The sequence below is a fragment of the Gastrolobium bilobum genome, unplaced genomic scaffold, assembly GCF_033153095.1.
Source record: "Gastrolobium bilobum isolate Gb01-03AN ecotype WA unplaced genomic scaffold, APGP_CSIRO_Gbil_v1 utg7059, whole genome shotgun sequence".
Taxonomy (NCBI): domain Eukaryota; kingdom Viridiplantae; phylum Streptophyta; class Magnoliopsida; order Fabales; family Fabaceae; genus Gastrolobium; species Gastrolobium bilobum.
In genome coordinates this window covers 45,569-70,751 of record NW_026899827.1, presented here as the reverse complement: position 1 = coordinate 70,751, position 25,183 = coordinate 45,569, and the positions used below count along the sequence as shown (strand labels likewise).

General features: G+C 38.9%; 1 protein-coding gene across 1 annotated transcript; it reads left to right on the top strand.

The window, feature by feature from the left end:
* The first annotated feature begins 17,300 nt into the window (after positions 1–17,300).
* Positions 17,301–18,092, top strand: LOC133293782 (uncharacterized). Its single transcript, XM_061492386.1, has one exon. The coding sequence runs from the start codon at positions 17,301–17,303 to the stop codon at positions 18,090–18,092; it is 792 nt and encodes a 263-aa protein (XP_061348370.1).
* Positions 18,093–25,183: the final 7,091 nt, after the last annotated feature.

Here is a 25,183-nt window from a genome sequence, read left to right as displayed (position 1 = left end):
TTATGTTATGTACTAAGCAAATTTACTCTATTGTGAATTTTAATATTTTCTACAGACCATTTAGTATGAATTTTGGCTTCATATTTGGTATGTGTTTCCTATGCATCATTTCATAATTTAGTACAACTTATCATGAAGATTGTAATAGTAAACTTACTCAATTCTGAATGTTAGTACTATATTTTTTGCAAATCATTTAGTATGTATTTTAGTTTCATATTTAGTGACATGTGTTAGCAAATTCTACAGGAAATTGGTACAAAATGAGGCAAAAGCGAAAGAATTCAGCAAAAGAAATGTTAGAGAAGTTACGAGGGCAGCATAGTGACAATCATAGTGAAAGCTCCCAAGGTTTGCAACAACAATTTAATGATAATCATCCGGATGCCCATTCAACAAATGTCAACAATACCATTTCATCTAATGACGAAGAATTAGACTCTTCCATAAACCCAAATGAAACACAATCACAACAGAAAGTGGAGCCCTTGGATGTCAAGATTAGAGGTAATATATCTCCAAGGGATGCTGAACTCATATTCCCTCTGTTTTTCTTTTTTCTTTTTGGGCTTGGCTTTAGAGTAGAATGTAGTTTGGTTTTGCTATTTATTTAAACTTGTGGGCATATGCAGTTTGGTAAAACTCCAAAAGCAACGGAACGAACTTATTTAGTGTTAGTTTTTTTTTTTTTTTTTTTGATAACAAGTGTTAGTTTTTTACTGTTACAACTACTTTCATGTTGAAAGATAAATAGTATTAAGAGTGGGTTATTTTTGTTATGTAAGTAATTTCTTAATCAGAGTTGTGTTGGTCATTAAAATTTGAGAGTTAGTCGTACATTATTAAAAGATAAATAGTAGTAACCACCTGTAGGATTATAATTTTTTTTCTATTTATAATCTATAATTTATCTAAATATACTATAAATGTTATATTGCTGTCGTAGTCATGTTTCAATTTCAAATGCAATTGCCACGAATAAGCATCTCTTCAAAAGCTGTTCTAACACAGCAACATAATGAGTTGGTTTTTATCACTGTATAGCCAACAGCTTCAAATGTTCATTGATCAATTGACACGTATCAACATAATGAATTTGTTGCCGTGTGCCTTTCACAAGATGGTGTCCTTTTCACTCTTTTTATTTTTGCTGTTTTTTAATCGGTTATTATTACGAGCATGGAATTTAAATGGCTACTGCAACCCATGGTAAGATAACTAGTAGTATTATATGGGCAGATCGAAGCAAGGGTGAATATTTTTAAAGCATGAAATTCATTTTATTCATTTATTATAACTAGTGCAAGATATGTATCCCAGATAATTTTATTATTATATTGAAACTTGTTTTGCTATTTTTTAATTTTCTACCTTTGATAAACTAACTTTGCTTTGTGTACATAATGGTAGATACTTCTTCAAGAGAAATTGTGACTCAAAAAATGCAAGCAAATCAGATTTGGCATTTGGAAAAAACTAAAAAAGTTATTGTTGAACTCAATGGTAACGGACAAGGCAATGACAATGGTGCAAACTTACTTGTGAGGTTTCTTGGTAAGCTTGCTCAAAACTCAACAATTTGTCCAATATCAGTTGAAAAATGGAATTGGATGCCAGAAGACAATAACCGCCAACAATGAAATTATATTGAGGTAATTATCTAAATTTCCAGCAATTTAATTTAATTTAATTTATTGTCTCTCTTGTCATTAAAGATTGATTTATGCATATAATATTTGAAGGAAAATTTTGAGTTTGATTATGCTGGTGGCATCAAATGGGCTATGAGCACCTTAGGTGAAAGATGGAAGACCCACAAATATAGGTTAAGGTGTAAGAATTTTTATCCTAATAAAAGTAAGGAGGATATACTTGCTAATCCTCCTCCAGATGTTAACTGTGTTGATTGGACTGCTTTTGTGCATCATTATAAGGATGATAAGATGAAGGTAAACATCTTTTATAGGAAATTCTTTTACTTTATGCATATCTTGAAAAACTTGGTATATTATGATTATCATATTTTAAAATTATAGGCACGAAGTATACAAAACACACAAAGTCGTAAGAAGCTTAAAGTCTCACATGCTGGTGGTAGTAAAAGCAATGCAAGGAGAGGCCGTGAAATGGTAAAAGCATATTTATTGCAATCCCAATGTCAACCTTGATATTTTATTATTATTATTATTATGTTACTTTGGCATGACAATTCAATATATACTGGATCCAAGTTGTTTTATACAAAACTTACAATGTGAGTATTTTATTGGTTTCTTTATGTTACTTCTAATTATAAATTTAAAACTGCTAGTGTATTCATTACTGGGTAGCTTTATACTCTTTACTCTTTTCTTATTCTTTCCAATTTCAATGAACCCATTATTGCAAGCATGTTAGTAACATATCATCATTGATAATTTATTTTTTTATCAATGACATTAGGAGTTATAATTGGGAAGACCTGTATGCCGAAGTGAGGTTATTTTATCAACTTTATTGAAGAAGGACGGAAGCTACGTAAATGAAGAAGGGAAAACTTTGGTTGTAAGTAAATAAGTCTATTTGATTATGTTATTGAATTCATATCTAGTTATTGCCTTATAATAACCTAAACCATTTGATTCTGACTCCATTTAATTTAAATCATTAGGACATTGAATTGATATCTAGTTATTGCCTTATAATAACAAGTAATTATAAATTTTTATCCACTTGCCTTTAGGCCTATCAGTGTCGTGTACAATTACAAAGAATACAATCCATTGGAAACGAACAACTAGTTATTTTCTCCATTTATTGCAATATTAAAACCCACCCAACTGGGTCTCTGTTTGCTACTGCAATATAATTGGAATGAATGTCCATTGCCAAACTGATAATTAAGCAGTACAGTATTAAAAACAGTACTTGAATGATTAGCTAATATTGGTGCAGTTGCAGTATATAAATTAAAACATGGAGGACCACTAGCAAGTAGCAACATTCTAGTTGGTCACCCATCCCTCAATCAAAATGTACTTAGGTCCTGATATTGAAGAGAAAGTGCTCTTCCTGATGTGTATTTGTTGGCTGACTTTAACTATTTTGTAGGAAAAGATATCAGAGCACCTATCTCAAGATCAAGAGCGTGCTGCCACTATAGGTGTTCCATCAAAGGTATTAGCTTATCCTGATGATGCTATTGGAAAGGTATATGGAGTTGAGCCTCTAGGTCGGGTGCGTGGCTTAGGCGCTGGTGTTTGCCCCTCCAATGTTTTTGGAATGCCAAGACATTCTATTGGTTTTACCAATTTTGGTAGTTCCAGTCAACAATGTGTTGAAGACTTGAAGAAACATGTACAATCTTTGGAAATAAAGTTGGATGGATATGAAGAGATAAAGGTTGGATATGAAGAGACCAAGATTGCATATGAAGAGACCAAGGAGCAGCTTGTGCAAACTCAAAAGCAATTGGCTTCTCTTCACAAATTTCTACTAGATAAATTTGGAAGTGAGTTAGCTACTTTCAACCAATATGTTTTACCCTCTTTGTTATAATTGGTTAGAAACTTAAATAATTTTGTTTTTTTTAAATCATTTGCAAGCTTTATTTCTTCTCTTTCTTATCATGAAGCTAAATTCTTTTGGTTTTCATGCAGGTGTGATAGAGTAAATAGCACTTCAAGGGACTGGGATGCATAGAAGAACAGGTCCTGGAAGATTGATATTTGCGAAGAGCTATACTTTTAGTTTAAGAGAATGATTCATGGAAAATTAATGATATTTTGAACAATTAGAGATAATCACTATATTTTTTTTCAATTACCCAAATTGGTTCACTGGCTTGAACATTTTCTTTTTTGGGATTAGACAATGAGGTATTCTTTGAGTGTTGAACTAATAGGGGGAAGGTATTCCATGAAATACTTTATGGTGAGATTTGAAATGTTTGTACAATCTGCCAGTGTAGGGCAATTAAGCCACATGTTGTGATTTTTTCTTTCTTTCTGATACATACATATTGTGAGTGTTTCCTTATTATATGAAAAATGTTTGTTATACATCAAATTATGTACACATAATACCTCAGGGCAAATTTGCATCATTAAAGGGTGTATCATGTTATTTTTTAAATTACATACTAAATAATAAAAGTAATTTTTATTATTTTTTATTTTTATAATATTAATAAAAAAAGTAATATTATTAAATAAAAAAAACGTAATATTATTAAATTAAAAAAAATGATTTTCATATATTTTGCCACATTCATGAATGTGGTTAAAAAAAAATTCAGACATAATTAGCCACATTTTTTTATTGTTGCAAACTATACAATTTAACCACATTTATAAAGTGGTTAAATTAACAATAATTGTGGCTAAAAGAAGGCTGCCACACTCAATCAAAATGTGGCAAAGTGAATAAAATAGTGTGGCTAAATTATTGCAACACCTATTTTAACCACATTTAATCAAAATGTGGTAACATCTGTTAGCCACATTTTTTATCATTTTTTGCCACATTTTTGAATGTGGCTAAAAAACGTTTTTTTTGTAGTGGTAAGACTTACAGTCGTTAATGCTACATGTTGCATATCCAACATAAAGTCGTTAATTTCATGTTTTCAATTTGTTTATAAATATTAATTTACAATTGCATTAAGTTAGAATAAAGACATTCTTTATTAATATTATATCTCTAATTAATTCTAAATACATTGGAAACTGATAATTTTAAAATTAGTCATTTTTATTTTCAATTTATTATGCCTCGAGGCCATTGATTTTGTCATACTTTAAATGTGTGTTTCCCGCTTCTTTTAAATGGATGTTAATTCATATACCATTGATTGAGCGCTCAAATTGTATAATCGTAATTTTTCGTTGTCGACATAGAGGGTGGCAATAGTGCTGAAAACGGTTATGGCCTTATATTTTCCTCGATGAAGGGAATCTTACACACTCTATAAACAATGAACCACATCACCATATCATGCATCTTTTTCTCCGTTGTTTAATTTACTTTAGAAACTCGGCTAAATTCTCACATCACCAGACATAATCTTGCCCTTTTTCACCTACAACTAGAATGATGAGTCTCCCAACTAATCATGTAGTATTTCATATTTTAATGAGATTAAACAAATTTTTATTACAATAAATGCAATTAATCATAAGGTCATTAAAGACATTTATCATATAAAATATATTAAATACAACATTACATTTTAAATTAATTGATGCAATAAATCGTTGACTTATACTCCGTTTGGGTTTAGCTACATGTCCTTCATTAATACTATTAAACATTACAATTTTTCCTTTCATGTGAGTGCAGTTGCATGAGAAATATTATTTTCTAAATTAATATATAAAAATGAATTTGTATACCGAAAAAATCTTTCCTTTTCATTAATTTTGACCAACATATTCCTTTCCATAAACATTAACATTTTAAATTGTCAATGTTTAAAATAGTTTTGAAAATAGTGATATAATAAATAGAGAACAAAAATGTTCAATTTTCAAATTATCAATTGGCAATATACTGAGACCGAGTTATAGATATAACATTAATAAAGAATATAATTCTTATATATTAATAGAGGAATGATCTGTTTACAAGCTTTTTTGACAAATTTCTACAAATTACACTATCTTCTGTCGGGAGAAAAATTAGTACAGAATATTTTAGTAATTTTAATTTTTTATAGTATCATGTATTTTATTAAAATACCCTTTATTTGTTTTTCTCTAAACTCTAAAATGACATTGTTTTTGTATTATAGGAGGGAATTTTATCTTTCAGAATAAATATTAATACCTTAAAATATTTGGGAGAAAAAATAAATGAGATTGATAACTTACGAGTGGAAGCAGTCAGAAATTTAGAAGACTACATAATTGGTGTATTCAATGCAGGTCATAATTTAGATTATTTAAATTGTTTCATTTTAATAAATTATTTAATTTTCATTAATGCTATTAAAGTCAGTTGACTGAATAATTAAATTTTTCATAATTTAATGCTAAATTTCAATGGTTATGAAAATAATATTCTATTATTACTTTATTATTTTACAATGGACAGGCATTATATATAATGTATAAGCTCCTTAGTTGTAAAACACCTTTTTTACAAATGAAAATTATTTTTTGAGATTAGAGCTCTGAAATGGGCTTTGTGCTCATGCTTTGTCTCTTCTTCCTGTCAATTTTATTGCTTTTCTTTTGAAATTTTTCTTTCATTTTCATTCTCCTCTTGCAATGTTTCTTTCATTTTCTATCAGATCCGAATATTTCCCTACATATTTTTTGTTAGTTTTTTCTTCTTCTCAGTCGATCAAAGTCTGTGCAACCATGATCTCCAAAACTATCGATTCTACCCCCAAACTTTGAAAACAACACACAGAGAGAGATACAAAAAACGCGTTGGATCGTTGTTTATCAAATTGAATAATTTCAAAACGCATCTGTCGGGAGAGCAATTGGAATCAATTAAAGAAAAAACCAGAGGAATGGAAAGATTATATATACAACGTTACATTTCAGTGGTCTTGTCAGCAATATCAAGAAGAAATGTTGTTGACAAGATCACCAAAATCTGAAATGTTGATTCCTTTCACTCTTCTTGGATCTGTTTATTAATTTGATTCAATTTGATAAACAAAGTTCCATCAGCGTCTTTTATTGCCTCTCTCAATGTTGTTTTTTGAAGTTTTGAGGCAGAGTCGATAGTTTTGAAAATCATAATTGAGCAGATTTTAATAACAAGATGTCGGCAGATACGGCGTCAGACAGAGGGCAAGCGCAAGCCACCGTTGCAACTAATGGGACAAGATCGGTTGCCATGTGATTGTATCAATTCAAGTTCGTATTTGCCACGTGACTCTATGTGGATTTTTACCATCATTTTGGTTGTATATACTTGAATACTTCATGCGTAAAATGTTTTATCGTCGTTGGCATTGGAATATTTTATCATCATGGGTAGGAATGGAATAATATACATTTCCTAGTCAGAAATTGCATTGAAAAATTTCTCTTCCGGATCTGATTTTGTGATTCTGAATCTGATTATGCTGTGGGGGATGGACAATCCTAAGGTAGTGTTTGGTAGAAGATTTATTTTGAAATTGATGGAAAAGTGGATATTGAAAAATACTACTTTTGGTTTAGGTTTTTTTAAAAAATACTAGGCAAATAGGATAGATGGGGAAATGACTTTTGTGTTGATTTTTGGATGAAATTCACAGTTACAGAATACCACATGAGATGTGGTATTTTGAGATAAATGGGGAAGTGAAAAAATAGGTGCGAAGTTCCTTCCGAACATAGATTTTGCAAATTTAGATAAATTTCTCTGGTAATATTTCGGTCAACCAAACAATTTTCTTTACATTTTCCTACCAAACTCACTTTCCAACCATTTTTCTAATAATTATATTTCCCTAATATTCAAAAAATTTCTCCTCAACCGAACGCCCCTAAGAACTAAGAAGTCGTTACGAAGAAAGGATTCAAACCCTATCTTAACCCCCACATCTTCGGCGACTGTTTTACTTTTTTCTTTTACTTATAATAATTGGAAAAAAAAAATTAAGTTCAAATTCTTCTCATTTTTGTTTCTGTGTGTGTGTGTTTATTCTTTTGTTCATTCTTCAGCCGTTGCTGGGATATTTACAACTGGGAATTGATCCAAAGTATGTAATGAAAAAGAATTTAGAAGGATGATGTCTTTTGCATATACAATAGTGGTTAATTACATCTGATCAATGTATTTTGGTCGTAGATGCCAAATTTAAAAATTAAATTGAACATATCAACAATTCAAAAATGATAGGTAAGTAACGAAGCAAAAATACATAAAATAAAAAAAATATAAAAGATAGTTTACATTGAAAAGGAAAAAGATCTAAGAAGAGGAATTTTAAAATCCGGTTCAGACCAGTCGGGTCGACCCGGGTTTCGGTAACCCGGTGCCCTCATCAATTCGAGCTGGACATCAGCTCTATTATGCATTAGAACTCGACCCATGCCAAATCAATTATGCCCTAATAGTTGGAGCTCGGACTTTCCAACCTAATAGTTGGAGCTCGGACTTTCCGATTGAACTACGTCACAAGTAAAGCTCATCCCATGTCGACCTATGCTTTAGGGAAAATTCGGCAGAAGGAGAATGAATCACTGAGAAAGTACCTCGATCGATTCAAAGATGCTGCCCTCAAAGTTCGAAACCTAACTGAATCAGTCTACTTGCATTTGATCATTTCAGGATTAGATGGGGATTCTCCACTTGCAAAATCCATCTATAAGAACCCGGTCAATGATCTGGAGGAATTTCGATGAAGGTCGGACAAATATATCGACGTTGATGACATGCAAAAGGCTTATGGTGACTATAGAGGGTGGAGCCCGAATTGCCGAAGTCCTAGCAAGAAAAATGTAACACCCCACGTATACCCGGTTTGTTAACATGTCATCGTATTAAGCTACACTTAATTTAAAAATGTGGAATATCTTTTTCTTTTCAATTATGACATCATTAAAATTACCAATTTTCTTACTTAATCATTTTCTTAAACATCGATGTATGTAATTGCAAATAGACAGCTAACTGAAATACCTCAATATATAAATAACATAAATGTGTCTCTAGTCGCGGAACTACAACACGTAGACCGGACAAACCCTGATAGTTTATACGACTCAAACTAAGAGTACTAACATCAATGCGGCATGGACAAACCCCATGCTAAGCAAATAAGGCAACAAAGCCCAACATAGTCTCAACTCAACAACAACATAAGGAATACAGGCTAAATAGCAATCCATAAACATAAGCAGGAAAACATAAACAGCAGTCAACCCCCGCATTACCTGAACCTGAAATGTGCCCCAAACGTGGGGTGAGATCTCTAAAAAGAAATCTCAGTAAGACAAGGGGTCCTCAAGGACTCTTCCGCCCCAAGCTCACTTACAGGCATAATATAAGTTCAAAAAAGTAATTGCAATGCATGTTCATGTTAAGCATATAAATCATGACAGTATAATCTCTTGCTCAACAAGCTAAACATTTAACTCAGTAATCATGTGATGTATGTAAATGCGGTTCGACTGGCCAGGGAACAGGATAGGGATTATGCACGTCTGCGACCCATCTAACGTAAGAGTCGCAGTCTTATGCCTTACACACCAGAGTCGTCTGATTGTATAAGTAACAACATCACTTTCATACACTACATGCCTTACACACCAGAGTCGCTGTCTGATTGTGTAAGTAATGACATCATATTCACACACTACATGCCTTACACACCAGAGTCGCTGTCTGATTGTGTAAGTAACAACATCATATTCACATATCTCAGGCGTATATCATGCATATAACATTTTCATAAATGCATCCCATTCATATAAACCATCCTCCCATGGAGGTCAGTGGAACAAACAACAAACTAATCCGAGGACACGAAAGTTTACCTTGCAAGCTAACAATCCAAACCAAGAGTCCACGCAAGCTCAAGGCCCATAATAGCACAATCACAATCTGTTTATACAATAATTAATCATCAATAAACATTGCTAAAGATTCTATAAGTGATTAAGGCTTTCTAACTCATTTTAAGTCATTTCATGTTGTTTCTGCATGAGGTATTCGAATACTCCACGAGTAGTATTCGAATACTTCAGCTCTCTAGAAAGTATTCGAATACTACCAAGTATCCAAATTTTCCCCCCAGTATCTGAATACCACAGTATCCGAATACCAAATCTCACTGTATTCGAATACTTCTTCAAAGGTATCCGAATACTTTTCTTCCCAGAAAAGTATTCCCACACTCCTGCAAGGAGTATTCAACTACCAGTTTAAACTACAGTTGCAACTCTTTACCAAATACTCTAATATTTCAATATGTTAAACTAGACATCTCAAGCTTTCCAACGATATATTTTATGCCTCAATCGGAGTTGTATAACTCCGGTTATGATTTTTGCAAAGTTCCTACAACAACTGAATTTCCAGCAAAAAGGTCGCGACTTCAAACACACCAACTCATAATATTCTGCCCCTCAAAACCTCACAACTCAGAATCAAACTCAGAAATGGGACACCTTTAACTCACTCAAGGCTCAAGCACACATAAGTAGAAAGCTTGTGTGAAGGATTCAAGAAGAAAGGTGACTTCTTGAAGGTTGAAAGTAGAGGGAGAAGGGAGGCAAGGTGGCTGACCACAAGCACCAGAAATCTCTCACGTAGGAGGCTCAACAAAAACCTAGGATCATGTGCCATTAAGCTTATATAGGCGGTTTAAGTGTAATCACACTGTATTAACGAAAACAGCTACGCTTAGCATTTTAATCCCAAACTTAGGATTCTGAACCTACTCAATTTTACAAGATTTGTCATATTTTTATTTTATTTTTCGCAGCACCTTCCCGGTACGCGCTTTTCCATAGCCAGTATCAGTTCTGACACCAGTTCTCATTATTTTGACCTGAAACTTGTTTTACTAGTCCTATATAATATTCTAGGAATATTCATGCACTTATTATAATTTTTCGGGATACTTCATCGGTACGCATTTATACCAAGTAGCAGAACCGGTATCTGCACTTTTCGTCAGAAAAGCGACTTTCAGCATTATTACTCACTTAATATAATTATTTAAGCCTCACAATAATTATTAGGGTCAATTATGGAATTATTTTCTAATTTCTCGTAATTAATTAATTAACTTCCTTAATTAACGATGTGGGTTCTTACATTCACCCCACCTTTTTAGGATTTTGCCCTCAAAATCAGAAAACATATATGTCTCGAAGCGCGGGATACTGCCGGAGAAGTTCGTCCTCTCGCTCCCAGAATTACCCTTTAGGAATTCTTCCCGTTCATCGTACTCTGACCTTCGAAATGACCTCGCTCCTTAGCTGCTTCTCGCCACGATCGAGAAACTTGTGTGGTCCGACGAGAGTTTTCAAGTTCTCCCAAACCTCCACAACATCCGGTTGTACAACGTGCAAAGGATCCGCTACAAACTTGCGAAGTTGAGACACGTAAAACATGTTGTGGGTGTTGGTTAAGTTCGGAGACAAGGCAAACCGGTAGGCAACAGGTCCTACTCTACCACGTAACTGGTATGACCCAATGAATCGCGGGCTCAGTTTCCTCACTCTAAGTGCCCGACCAACACCGGTGACAGGTGACAGTCTCACAAACACGTGCTCACCCTCATTGAACTTGCGCCTCTTGGATCTTTTCCAAAAACTCATTCTCGACTCTCACAGTCTCCATCTCGAGAAGTGCACCCCCAAACAAGGAAGTCACCGTCAGAACTCGAAACTTCACAATGACATCATAGTCATTCGATTCTCTGGGATCATCAATCACTTCCTCAATAGAGGTGACCTGACCCCATCTACTCTAATCCACACACAACTTGAGTGAGTTTGGCCTTACTCTATGACTCTACATCGACTTGACTTACAATTTTATAAATCATAATTTTCAAAATAAGTTCATATTCCATTCACAGTACGAAATCATAATCATGTTCATTTCAACCAATACATGTTAATTAACATGCACATCCACATAGTAACGTACCTTAGTTCACGTACACCTGCAAAATTTCAATTTCAATAACATACTAAATCAAAAACACTATGCAACAATATACTTCAATCTCTGTGGTATCTGCAAAATCAAAAGTCAATTAAAGGTGAAATAGCTTTGATACATTACCATAATTTATCGTACTTATTTCATGCCTAACACTATCCATGGTGTTAACATGCCAAATACTTATGCAGCAGATCAATAATAACATATGAACCTAGAGTCATGGAGACCACTCAACTCACCGAAACTACTTGTACATGCACAAGTCTCGCATATACAAGATCGCGCGTGGCCTTGCCACAAATTCCAGGTGTTACACACTCAGTTTCCCTGAAGAGAATTTCGCATTCTCAAACAAAGCACCATCACGATTAAGTAATGGCGTAAAGTATCTTACCTTACAACAAAAATGACCGGTGTTCCCCACGGAGTCACGCTAGGTCAAATAAAGTCTTTCACCGAAAGATCTTCAATGAGCTTCTTCAGCTCTGCCAACTCCGGTGGCAACATCCGGTATGGAGCTAGAGAAAAAGACCCCACACCAGGAAACAAACCTATGGAGAACTCTATCTCTCGCTGTGGCGAAAGCTCAGGAATCTCCTCAGAAAACACCTCGAGGAACCCCCCCCCACCACAGGAATGCCAGTGATGTCCTCATGTGTCCCATTTACCAAACCTCCCAACATGACATAACCACATGTCCCGGCTCACAATAGGCTCTCCTAGCCCGCCGCACTGAAATAAAAGGCGAGGAACTGGTTGTGGAATCACACGGAGACACCATCACTCGCAAGACACAACAACCAATCATAACACAGTTCTTGGACAACCAATCCAATCAGATCTACCAAAAAATCACGGTCATCCCACTGAAACACGACATCTCGATGTACAGTGGAGGTATCACACTTTTCTCCGGTGGCGGTAGTCACCCGCAACGGTGGAGAAAACACAGCAATGGGCAACTCAAGCCCCACAGTAATCGGGGTTGCAATAGAAGAATGCGTAGCCCCGGAATCAAACAAAACATCAACATCAGATCCACCAATGGAAACAATACCTCTAACAAGGTTCAGAGCTCTTTCCGACTACTGCCGATCCGAGGTGTAAACACGACCAAAGGCAGGTGGCACAACAGGTGCCGCTGAAAGTGGAGCCGAAATCATCTGAAGAGGGGTCGCCTGAATTGTTGCAGCCCTAGCAACTGAAGCATAACAGTCCTTGGCCATATGGCCACTCTTTCCACACTTGAAACAAAGCAGCTCTCTAGTAGCACAACATCCAACATGCTCCTTTCCGCATCCCGCACACCTAGGGGTGGAATAAGGTCTAGCAAAACCTCCCTGCTGCGAAGTAGTCCTCACGAACTGACTAGGCGCTTGCCTAGCGGCCAACTGCTTCCCTTTTCCCTTTCTAGCAAACTTTCTGTCTTCCCAGGAAGTGCAACTACTCGTTCCCTTCGTCTCAGCAATCTTGGCCTTACTCGTAATGCAGACATCTTCAATGTCCCGACACTGCTGCACCAGTGTCTCAAAGTCTCTGGATGTAGCTCCAGCAATGTGTTCAACAATCTCCTCATTAAGTCCCCTGCGGAACTTAGAGGCCAACATAGTAGGAGTAGGCATCGCAATCCTGAAGTGCGCAAACTTCACCAGCTCATTAAACTTAGCCAGGTACTTGTCATCAGACAACGAGCCCTGCACCAATTTGTCAAACTCTCCCTGCTTTCGCTCCTGCGCGTCATAAGGAAAATATCTCCCAAGGAAGCAATCCTCGAAGAATGGCCATGTCATCACCTGACCCTGCATCTCGTAAGCCTGAGAGGTGTTCGTCCACCACTCATGTGCGTCTCCCTCCAGCATGTAAGTCGCAAACATCAACTTTTGCGGATTAGTGCACTGCATAACTCTGAAGATCTTATCCAATGCCTGAAGCCATCTTGTAGCCGCAATAGGATAATACAATCCATCATAGGAAGGTGGCTTATGCTTATGGAAAGCATTTAGCCGGCGGTCGATTACATCACGGTCCTCAGTTGGCTCGTGATAGGGTTCCATCACCCCAGTAAGATGACCAGTGCCCACAGCGTGGCTCTGGCCCTCCTCCTGCAGACTAGGTGGAGGTGGAGGCGGTGGAGGTGGTGGCGGAGGGAACTGACCAACAGCAGGACCGGCCCTCATCTCCTCTAGAATGACCCTCATCATGGTCATGTTTGCCATCCTGTTCGCCTCGAGGACATCCTTAGTGGTCCTCCGGTTTGCCTCTCGAACATCTTCTGCAGCCTTCCGGTTCGCCTCACGAATGGCGTCCATCATTGCCAAGTTGGCCAATCTAGTGGCCTCCTAATCGGCTAATCTAGCCGCCTGTATCTCAGCCAATGCAACCAGGATAGGATCGGGTTGATCCTCAGCAGTCTCGCGGGTTCTCCTGGACCCTACCATGACTCTGCACAAGTTACACAAATTATGAGTTGATCAGGCCCACGCAATGTGATAACATATGCATCATCATAATACAGCCCAACGGAGTAAACACACAAGACAAGACACAACAAAGCATCCTAGTTATTGCAATGCATATAGGCTTTTCCCTAGAACCTTTGCTCTGATACCATAAAATGTAACACCTCGCGCATACCCGGTTTGTTAACATGTCATCGTATTAAGCTACGCTTAATTTAAAAATGTGGAATATCTTTTTCTTTTCAATTATGACGTCATTATCATTACCCATTTGCTTACTTAATTATTTTCCAAAACATCGCCTGTATGTAATTGCAAATAGACAGCTAACTGAAATACCTTAATATATAAATAACATAAATGTGTCTCTAGTCCCGGAACTACAACACGTAGACCGAACAAACACTGATAGTTTATAAAACTCAAACTAAGAGTACTAACATCAATATGGCATGGACAAACCCCATGCTAAGCAAATAAGGCAACAAAGCCCAACATAGTCTCAACTCAACAACAACGTAAGGAATAAAGGCTAAATAGCAATCCATACACATAAGCGGGAAGACATAAATAGCAGTCAACTAAGCTCCGGTCTCCTGCCGCTAGAGGCGTCAACCCCCACATTACCTGAACCTGAAATGTGCCCCAAACGTGGGGTGAGATCTCTAAAAAGAAATCTCTGTAAGACAAGGGGTGCTCAATGACTCTTCTGCCCCAAGCTCACTTACAGGCATAATATAAGTTCAAAACAGTAATTGCAATGCATGTTCATGTTAAGCATATAAATCATGACAGTATAATCTCTTGCTCAATGAGCTAAACATTTAACTCAGTAATCATGTAATGTATGTAAATGCGGTTCGACTGGCCAGGGAACAGGATAGAGATTATGCACGTCTGCGACCCATCTAACATAAGAGTCGTAGTCTTATGCCTTACACACCAGAGTCGCTGTCTGATTGTATAAGTAACAACATCACTTTCATGCACTACATGCTTTACACACCAGAGTCGCTGTCTGATTGTGTAAGTAACGACATCATATTCACACACTACATGCCTTACACATCAGAGTCGTTGTCTGATTGTGTAAGTAACAACATCATATTCACATATTTTAGGCATATATCATGCATATAACATTTTCATAAAAGCAGCCCATGCATATAAACCACCCTCCCATGGAGGTCGAGGGAAGAAACAACAGACTAATCCAAGGACACGAAAGCTTACCTTGCAAGCTAACAATCCAAACCAAGAGTCCACACGAGCTCAAGGGCCATAAACATCACAATCACAATCTGTTTATACAATAATTAATCATCAATAAACATTGCTCACTATAAGTGATTAAGGCTTTCTAACTCATTTTAAGTCATTTCATGTTGTTTCTGCAGGAGGTATTCGAATACTCCACGAGTAGTATTCGAATACTCCAGCTCTTTAGAAAGTATTCGAATACTACCAAGTATCCAAATACTTTTTCCCCCAGTATCCGTATACCACAGTATCCGAATACCAAACCTCACTATATTCGAATACTTTCCACTATTCGAATACTTCTTCAAAGGTATCCGAATACTTTTCTTCCTAGAAAAGTATTCCAATACTCCTGCAAGGAGTATTCAACTACCATTTAAACTACAATTGCAACTCTTTACCAAATACTCTAAGATTTTAATATGTTAAACTAGACATCTCAAGCTTTCCAACGATATATTTTACGCCTCAATCGGAGTTGTATAACTCCGGTTATGATTTTTGCAAAGTTCCTACAATAACTAAATTTCCAGCAAAAAGGTCGCAACTTCAATCAGAGTTGTAGCCCTATGTGTTAGCTTCACATAGGTCCAAACCTCACTCAATTTAGAGCTCTGTAGCTCAAGATATCGCAATATTACTAAACTAGGTCGCTGCTGTCTCGCGAAGTATTCGATTACTGCCTTTTTCCAGGATGTATTCGAATACTGCCCGAAAAGTATTCTAATACTTCTTCGACAGAATGCAAAAAACTGAGTTTTAAAGGTATAATTAACCTCCAATGATCCAAACTCGATCTGGAGTCCAAGAACTCCTTAAACAGATGTTTATTAACATGCTAAGGACTCAGAAACACATTCCTTTATTCAAACGGTTAAAGTTCCTCTTTTTAATGGATTAAACAAGCTAAAATTCTTCAAAATGACAAAGTGTGACCAAGGTATACCTTCCAAGGCTTAAAACTCCGAAAATGAAGTGGCTTGGAGCTCCAAAGTTCTGTCCTTAAAGGTGCACGAAAATGGATAACAAGGTTACACCTTTCCCCTTCAAAATGGCTTCTTGAAGCTTTCAAGGTCAAGGAAAAGACTTTCACCACAAGAACACACCAACTCATAATATACAGCCCCTCAAAACCTCACAACTCAGAATCAAACTCAGAAATGGGACACCTTTAACTCACTCAAGGCTCAAGCATACATAAGTAGAAAGCTTGTGTGAAGGATTCAAGAAGAAAGGTGACTTCTTGAAGGTTGAAAGTAGAGGGAGAAGGGAGGCAAGGTGGCTGACCACAACCACCAGAAATCTCTCACGTAGGAGGCTCAACAAAAACCTAGGATCATGTGCCATTAAGCTTATATAGGCGGTTTAAGTGTAATCACACTGTATTAACGAAAATAGCTACGCTTAGTATTTTAATTCCAAACTTAGGATTCTGAACGTACTCAATTTACAAGATTTGTCATATTTTTATTTTATTTTTCGCAGCACCTTCCCGGTACGCGCTTTTCCATAGCCAGTATCAGTTCTGGCACCAGTTCTCATTATTTTGACCTGAAACTTGTTTTACTAGTCCTATATAATATTCTAGGAATATTCATGCACTTATTATAATTTTCCGGGATACTTCATCGGTACACATTTATACCGAGTAGCAGAACCGGTATCTGCACTTTTCGTCAGAAAAGCGACTTTCAGCATTATTACTCACTTAATATAATTATTAAAGCCTCACAATAATTATTAGGGTCAATGATGGAATTATTTCCTAATTTCTATTAATTAATTAACTAACTTCCTTAATTAACGATGCGGGTTCTTACAAAAAACAAGGACAGAGATCAACGAGGGCTAAAGAAAGGAGCCGACTCTCATGACAAGAGGTCGGACGAAAGATATCCGAGGACTAGATTCGACAACTACACACCATTGAATATGTCCTGATCTCGAATATGGAAGGAAGTGGCTCAAATCGAGATGCACAACGTCGAAAGACCTCGACCCCTTAAAAGCAAGGGTGGCTTGGACAGAAACAAGTATTGTGCTTTTCACGATCAGAATGGCCACACAACGCATGATTGCTGGGATCTCCAAGATGCCATTGAGAAGCACATTAGAGAAGGAAAGCTGAAGCAATACATCATCCGAACTCAGGGCAAGAAAAATGGCAAGCAAAGGCAAAGAAACCGGAGCAGGAGCCATAGCCCGAAGGGGGAGGAGAGGAAAGATCAAGAACAAGACCGCCCTCCTAAGGGCAAGAAGGTCAAAGATAAAGAGGAGGAGTTCCAAGAGGCTGAATTTGAGTGCAATGTGATAAATGGAGCCTTGGGTGGTGGAGGAGACACTGCAAATTCTAGAAGAAAATACCTAAAGGAGGTCATGACCGTTAGAGACAGACCGACCTTCAAAGAAAGAGCCAAGAATCCTGCTCCCCCGAGGCTGTTCTTTACTGAAGAGGACCTAGAAATGGTCATACCCGGACATACTGATGGTTTGGTAATTACCGGGGTGCTAGTTAACTGGTGTGTTAAAAGGATCTTCCTCGATCACGGAAGCTCGCCCGACATTCTCTTTTCGGATGCTTTCCAGAAGATAAACTTAGATGAGCGAGATCTGAAGCCGTGCATCACCGAGCTGATTGGCTTTAATGGAGAACCATCTCCCCCAAAGGGCAACATAGACTTGAAGAAGACTTTGGGAACTAAGGAAGCATTTCGAGCTGACAGAGTTCGAATTGTAGTAGTAATGAACCATCCTCCTACAATGTGATTATTTGTCGGCCTACGTTCCATGAGTGGGACATGTTGGTCTCCACCAAGCATCAAGCACTGAAGATGGTGGGACCAAAAAATGAGGTCATCACCATAAGAGGAGATCAGAGGGAATCTAGAAAATGCTATTATGAGACGTTAAGGATCATCCATGGAGGGCCATCATCTCCTCATAGAATTAAAAATGGAGGTAAAGCCTCCATCAGAGACCAAACGGTATACCCATAAGTGAATTTGATCGAGTTAGACATTAGGGAAGAGCTCCAAGAACCTCGTCCAGAACCCCAAGGAGAGCTGGAAGATGTCAGTATTGGGGAGAACGACAAACGTCATACCAAGGTTGGGAAAGGCTTGGAGGCCGAGGTTAAAAAGACACTAATCTCATTTCTTGGATGGTGTCGGAGATTCCGGGGATAGACCCAACATTTTGTTGTCACAAACTTTCCATGTACCCCGGCTCAAAACCAGTCTCCCAAAAGAAGAGGAAAATGGGTGCTGACCGACGTCGGGCTTTAAACGAGCATGTGGACGAGCTGTTAGCAGCTGGCTTCATCAGAGAAATACAATACACCACATGGCTCTCCAACGTTGTGATGGTGAAGAAGCCCAGTGGTAAGTGGAGAATTTGTGTAGACTACACCGACCTTAATAAGGTCTTCCCAAAGGATTCGCATCCCATGCCTAGCATAGATTAGCTAGTTGATAATTCATCAGAATTTTAGCTACTTTCTTTCATGGATGCGTACTCCAGGTATAACCAAATCCCACTACATCCAGATGATCACGAGAAGAGTGCATTCAACTCGGAGAAGGGAAACTTCTGTTACAATGTCATGCCATTCGGCCTCAAGAATTCCAGGGCGACCTATCAGAGGATGATGAACCTTGTTTTTCATAATCAAATTGGAAGAAATTTGGAGGTGTACATTGACGACATGATCGTCAAATCCGCGCACATAGCTACACATGTAGCTGACCTAAAGGAGACCTTCGAGCAATTGAGAGCTCAGAGAATCATATTGAACCCAGTAAAGTGCGCTTTCGGGGTACCTACTGGGAAGTTCTTGGGCTTCATGCTCACCAATAGGGGAATTGAAGATAACCTGGATAAATTCAAGGTCGTCTTGGAAATGAAAGAACCAGAAAACAAAGAAGAAATACAGCAGCTCACAGGTCGTCTGGCGGCCTTAACAAGGTTTCTGTCAAGATCGGCAGAAAAATCCCTACCTTTCTTCAAGCTCCTAAAAAAGGAGGCAGAATTTGGATGGGGGGAAGACTGTCAAAGAGCACTTGAAAAGATAAAAAAATGTCTAGCTACCCCACCTGTATTGTCAAAACCAGAGCCCGGGGAGACGCTGATCTTGTATCTCTCTGTGGGAGAAGAAGCCATTAGTGCCGCCCTAATAAGGGAGACGGACAAAGGACAACAACCAGTGTATTTTGTAGGGTTAACACCGCAAGGACCTGAGCTCAGATACCATAAGCTTGAAAAGGTGGCCTTCGCCCTACTTATCAGTTATCACGGCAAGAAGGCTCTGACCTTACTTTCAAGGGCATCAAGTGGTCGTAAGAGCCAACCAGCCTATCAGGCAAGTGCTACATAAGCCGAATTTAGCTGGAAGGATGATCAACTGGGCCGTCGAACTCTCAGAGTTTGACATATCGTATGAACCTCGACAAGCGATCAAGTCTCAGGCACTGGCCAACTTCGTGTTAGAACTCACCTTCTTTAAAGGAAAAGAGAAAGAGAGTGAGGACCTCTGGACAATATATGTCGACGGATCCTCAAACTCTAAGGAAAGCGGAGCCGGAGTGACAATAGAGAGCCCGGATGGAGTGTCCATTGAACACTCACTCCACCTTGCATTTTCGACCTCAAATAACCAGGCTGAATATGAGACTTTCATCGTGGGGATCGTACAGGCAAAAGAGCACAGAGCAAGAAGGATAAAAATTCTCGGTGACTAGCAGTTGGTAACCTCGCAAGTCGAAGGAAGGTATCCAGCCAAGGGGCCCCTCATGATGAAATATCTCCAACAAGTTAAGGAACTATTGGCCGAGTTCGAAAAGGTGGCGATCCAGTACATACCCATAAATGAGCATAGTAGGGCAGAGATCCTGTCAAAACTCGCCAACTCGAAGGGAGCAGAAAATCATCAAACGGTGATACAACAAAGCATCACCGAACCGACTTGCGTGATGGTCATAACTGAGAATGAGGACTAGAGAAGGCCAATAGTAGCCTACCTCGAGAAGGGAACTCTTCCTGATGAGGTCCAGGAAGCCAGAAAATTCGTAAGGAACTCGGCTTGTTACACCATAGTAGAAAGGCAGCTCTACAAAAAGGGTTTCTATACACCGATGCTTAAATGCCTAAACCAAAATGAGGCTGAATACGCCTTTGCCGAGATCCATTAAGGCATTAGTGGGCATCACATGAGAGGAAAAACTCTAGCCAGGAAGGCACTCAGGGCAGGATATTATTGGCGTACTATGAAAGTGGATACGAAAGAGTATGTCAAGAGATGCGAACAATGTCAAAAGGATGCACTCATCATTCATGCACCTCCCGAGGAGCTGCAAACCATCACAGCACCTTAACCGTTCTACAAATGAGGGATGGACCTACTAGGACCCTTTACCGTGGTCGAAGGACAACTCAAATGGCTGATAGTAGCAGTGGACTACTTCACCAAATGGATTGAGGCTGAACCACTCACCACCATAACCTGGGCCAGGATTAAAAGATTCTTTGAAAGAAACCTGATAAGCCGATTTGGAATTCCAGCCGAGATCATCACAGACAACGGAACACAATTCGCTGATAAGAAGTTCTAAGAGTTAATGGCTGACTTCAAGATCAAACATCGGTTCGCATCGATGGAGCACCCTCATACAAATGGACAAGCTGAGTCAGCCAATAAGGTGATCATCAACGGCCTCAAGAAAAGGCTATTTGATGCTAAAGGGAATTGGGTACAGTAGTTACACCTTGTCCTATGGGGATATAGAACCAATGCCCAATCCGCCACGGAGGAAACTCCCTTCAAGCTGACATATGGATGTGAGGCTATGATCCCAGTTGAGATCGAAGAGCCGTCTTGGAGAAGAGTGCAAAGGTTGCAAGGAACCGAAGAAGAGAATAATGAGGCATTGGCCGTAGAGCTCGACCTATTGGATGAAAGTAGGGAGAATGCCAGATATAGAAATATGATTACCAAACGCCTGATGATGACAAGGATCAACAAGAAGGTCAGACCTCAGTCGTTCCAGAACAGTGATTTGGTATTAAGGAGAGTAGGCATCGGCAACAAAAATGCCAAAGATGGGAAGCTCGACGCAAATTGGGAAGGCCCTTACAGAGTTAAGGAAAATCTGAGAAGAGGAGCCTACACATTGGAAACCATTTCTAAGAAGCCCGTCAAAAGAACTTGGAACGCAGACAAGCTCAAGGCTTACTACAGCTAGGACCGAAGTCTGACTTCCAAGAAATTGTGAATAGATTTTAATTCTATGCAAATAAGATGAACTTCTAAGCTCAGTCACTAGATAGATTTTATTTCTACGAAAATAAGACGAGCTCCGAAACTCAGTCAGTAGGTAGATTTATTTCTAAGCAAATAAGACGAGCTATTAAGCCCAGTCATGTAAATAGATTTCAGTTAAATGCAAATAATACGAGCTTTGACCTTAAATTTTCACGCATATCAATTTCTATCCAAATAATGCAAGCCTCTGAACTTAATGATCTAAAAGGAATATTTTTTGTTGACAAACAAAGCTTATCCTAGATCGATTAAAATGAAGTCGTAACTCGGCACAAATATAAGCCAGTATGATAAAACAAGATTGGAATTGAACCCTAAGACAAATTAAACGGGTAGTAAATCAAAGCAACGATCTCGACGATATAAATGACAGTAAATTGCAAGTTAAAAAGCTAAATTAAAGCGGAGAAAATGTTCATACAAATTTAAAAGGGGGGGCACACCCCCAAAATACAAGTACATCGTTAAAGTCGGCATTCTGACCTCTTCACTCAGCTTTGGTTTCCTCCTCCTCATTGGACTCGGAAGCTGGAGTTCCAGGAACGATGGAGCCGTCCTTCACGTCATATGAAACATCCATCCCGTCAATAATGAGGCCAGGGTTTAGAACCTGGGCTTGAGCAATAGCATAGGTAAAGGCCCCAGTAGCAACATTCATGATCACAGCTCGAGCCTCATCAAAGTCGGCTTGCAATTTTTGGATATGAGCATCCTTGTTAGCCAAAGATTTAGAGAGGGCATCCTTCTCTGCCTTCAAGTCATCCGCTCCAGCCTTGACCAATTTTGAAGCTTTCTTCACTTCAGCCAGCTCTGAAGATAGTTCCTGAACCTTCATCTCCAACTCAGATTTAGATTTACCGAGCTCATCATGCTTCCCCAAAAGCTCATCCACCTTAATAATGAGAGACGATTTGGAAGCAGCGGAATGATCGAGCCTTTGATGAAGATCCTTGAAGGATTGGAGCAAAGAAGTCACCTTCAAAGCATTTTCTTCTAGCCGAGCTATCATAGACCTCAGGTCGGAAGTCAGGGTCGAACCGCCCATAAGTTGCTGAGGGGGCTTCAAAGCAGCTCTAAGTCGATCTGAAACTCTGACCTTCTACAGCTCCCCAGGTTCCAGGACGATCATGTCCCCTTGAGGAACATTGAGAGGAAGTGGAAGTGGAGATGACGGAGGAGTAAAATGAGGATCAGAAACCTCGGTCACAATCACCTCCTCGCCCACCGAACTGCAGCCGGACTCGACGTCGAGTCGCTGTTTCTTCGATATCTCAACCTCGAAGGAAGGGACTTTTTGGCCTTTCCCTTAGAAGTCTTATTGGGCTTTGGTAGGAATTTCTTATAGTCGAAGCTCGTCATACTAACTACAAAAGAGCCAAAGATCAGAATACAAGTTATAAGATATACCAAAAATAAATCGTTAAGAGAAATCACATATCGAGCTCGCAAAGGAGATATTCTCTAAATTTATCTACAATCTGACTTAAATCAATAATGCCATATTCATCGGCATAATCGATCAAGACAGAAGCCGCCAATCTTTTTGAATCAGAAAAAACTACTCCTGAGGTAGTATAATCCCTAGGACACCTCTGATAGTGATTTTGCGTCCAATAAAGCTCGAACCGACACGCCAAATCCCCTCTGTCTAACCATGACGAGGCAAACCAGGGGAGGAAATCAGAACGAGCTGCCGCTTTGAAATAGGCATCCTTAAAGCCTTTGAAAGATTGGGAGTAGGGGATAAAAATACTCCGATTTGGAGCACCTTGAAGGGTAACCCAACCCTTCCTCTCTTCAGCCTCGGCCCCAGTGGGCTGTATATACGTCAAATAAAAAAATAGACAAACTGTGTGAGGAAGACAAAGATATGCACATACTTGCTCGAACCCCCGAATAAAGGCCCATGAGTTGGGATGAAGTTGCAAAGGAGCAATCCGAAGTCGGCGGATAACATCAATTTGAAACTCTGAGAGAGGGAACTGGATTCCCAATTTGGAATTAGATCTCGGTAAAAGTAAAAGAAATGAGGCTCGTCCATATTCAGACTCGCACATATCGGGTTATCACCTGCTGGGAGAATGTCAACCCCATTGGAGTCTCCAATTGGAAGTTGGGTTACCTCGGCGGGAGACATCGTAGATTGCATGTTGAGGATCTCAAGAAGAACCCAATTCTGAACGTCAGATTCTTCCATAACTATAGTCCTGGAACACGAAGGAGGATGGTCAGTATAAAAATCAGCCAAATCCGACCTTGGACTACCAAAATCGGATGGAAATGAGCATGGACTCCAAGAAAAGAGGATGGAGCTGTCAGAACTACTGACAAGATCAACAAAAGGCACCCGACCTGAAGTCGGGTCATCGAAGGGAGAAAAATGGGTTCTAGACCTCGGAAAACCTAGCTCGGATGAAGAAGAGCTAGAAGAACTGTCGCTCAGCCCGAGAGGGGGGATCCGATCTAAAATGGATCTCGGACCCGGAGTAACTTGAGATGAGGGTAAAATATAAGACAAGAGAATTGGATCACAAGGGGAGCTCGTCTCAGGAAGAGTTACGGAATTCGAGACCAAATGGGGACCACCCCTACCAAAATTGAGTTGAGTTTAACGTTCCCATCCTCCTCTCCGACCTCTCCCACTCCTGTCGCATCCACCTCGAGAACTCCGGCGACCTCCTCAAAGACCTCAGAGAAGCTGTTGAAGCTTCTCCTCCTCAGTATATTACTTACCGTAAAACCAGTACTAAACTGCCCGAGGCAGTTGCCTCACTACTTCCTCGTCCTCCTCATCACCTCGGCCAGAAGCCGGATTAGAAGAAGGACCAGAAGAATTCATCCATATTTGATGAATAAAAAACAAAGAGTCCCTTTTTGAAAGTGGAGGGGACTCAGGGAAGAAATGCAACTGTTGTTTATCCCATAAGAAGGCAGGGTACAATGCTCTAAAATCTCAAAATTGTATATTCAAATGAACAACAAACAAGTGGGAGAAAGAGGAAGTACCTCATTAGCAACAGAGAAAGGAATGGGAAAAGCAACTAAGAACTCAGGGAGAACCTTCACGAACAACAAAGATGAAGAAGAAATACTCAGGGAAGATAATGCCAGAAATGAAAAAAGAAGATCGCGAGGAAATTGAAAGTCATACCACGTTTTGAAACTGGGTATTTATATGAAGAAAATGCATCCCAGGCACAAAGACGAAGAGGCTTCAAACGGTTAAGTAGTCAAGGGTCGAATGGTAAATTGACCACTGCACGCATTAAATGCGAGCAATCATCACGTACACAAATGCAGAATGACACACTACTCACGACACATGAACTTCTAATAGCCATAAGACACGCGGAGCTTATAACCGTCAAGGTTATGCAAAAGGTCACACTAAAATGACAAGAGCCAGGCACGATCTTATCCATGACGTGATGACCGAGGACCACAACACGGCCTATGCACGCACCACGGTCTAAGCGCGACAAAGGAGATTTCGGCAAAGTGATAATGAATCATAAAATTACTTATGAAAGGCACATAACAT

What these genes read in the sequence shown, in the direction of transcription:
- LOC133293782 (XM_061492386.1), top strand. Translation starts at nt 17,301, where the DNA reads ATGCACAACGTCGAAAGACCTCGACCCCTTAAAAGCAAGGGTGGCTTG.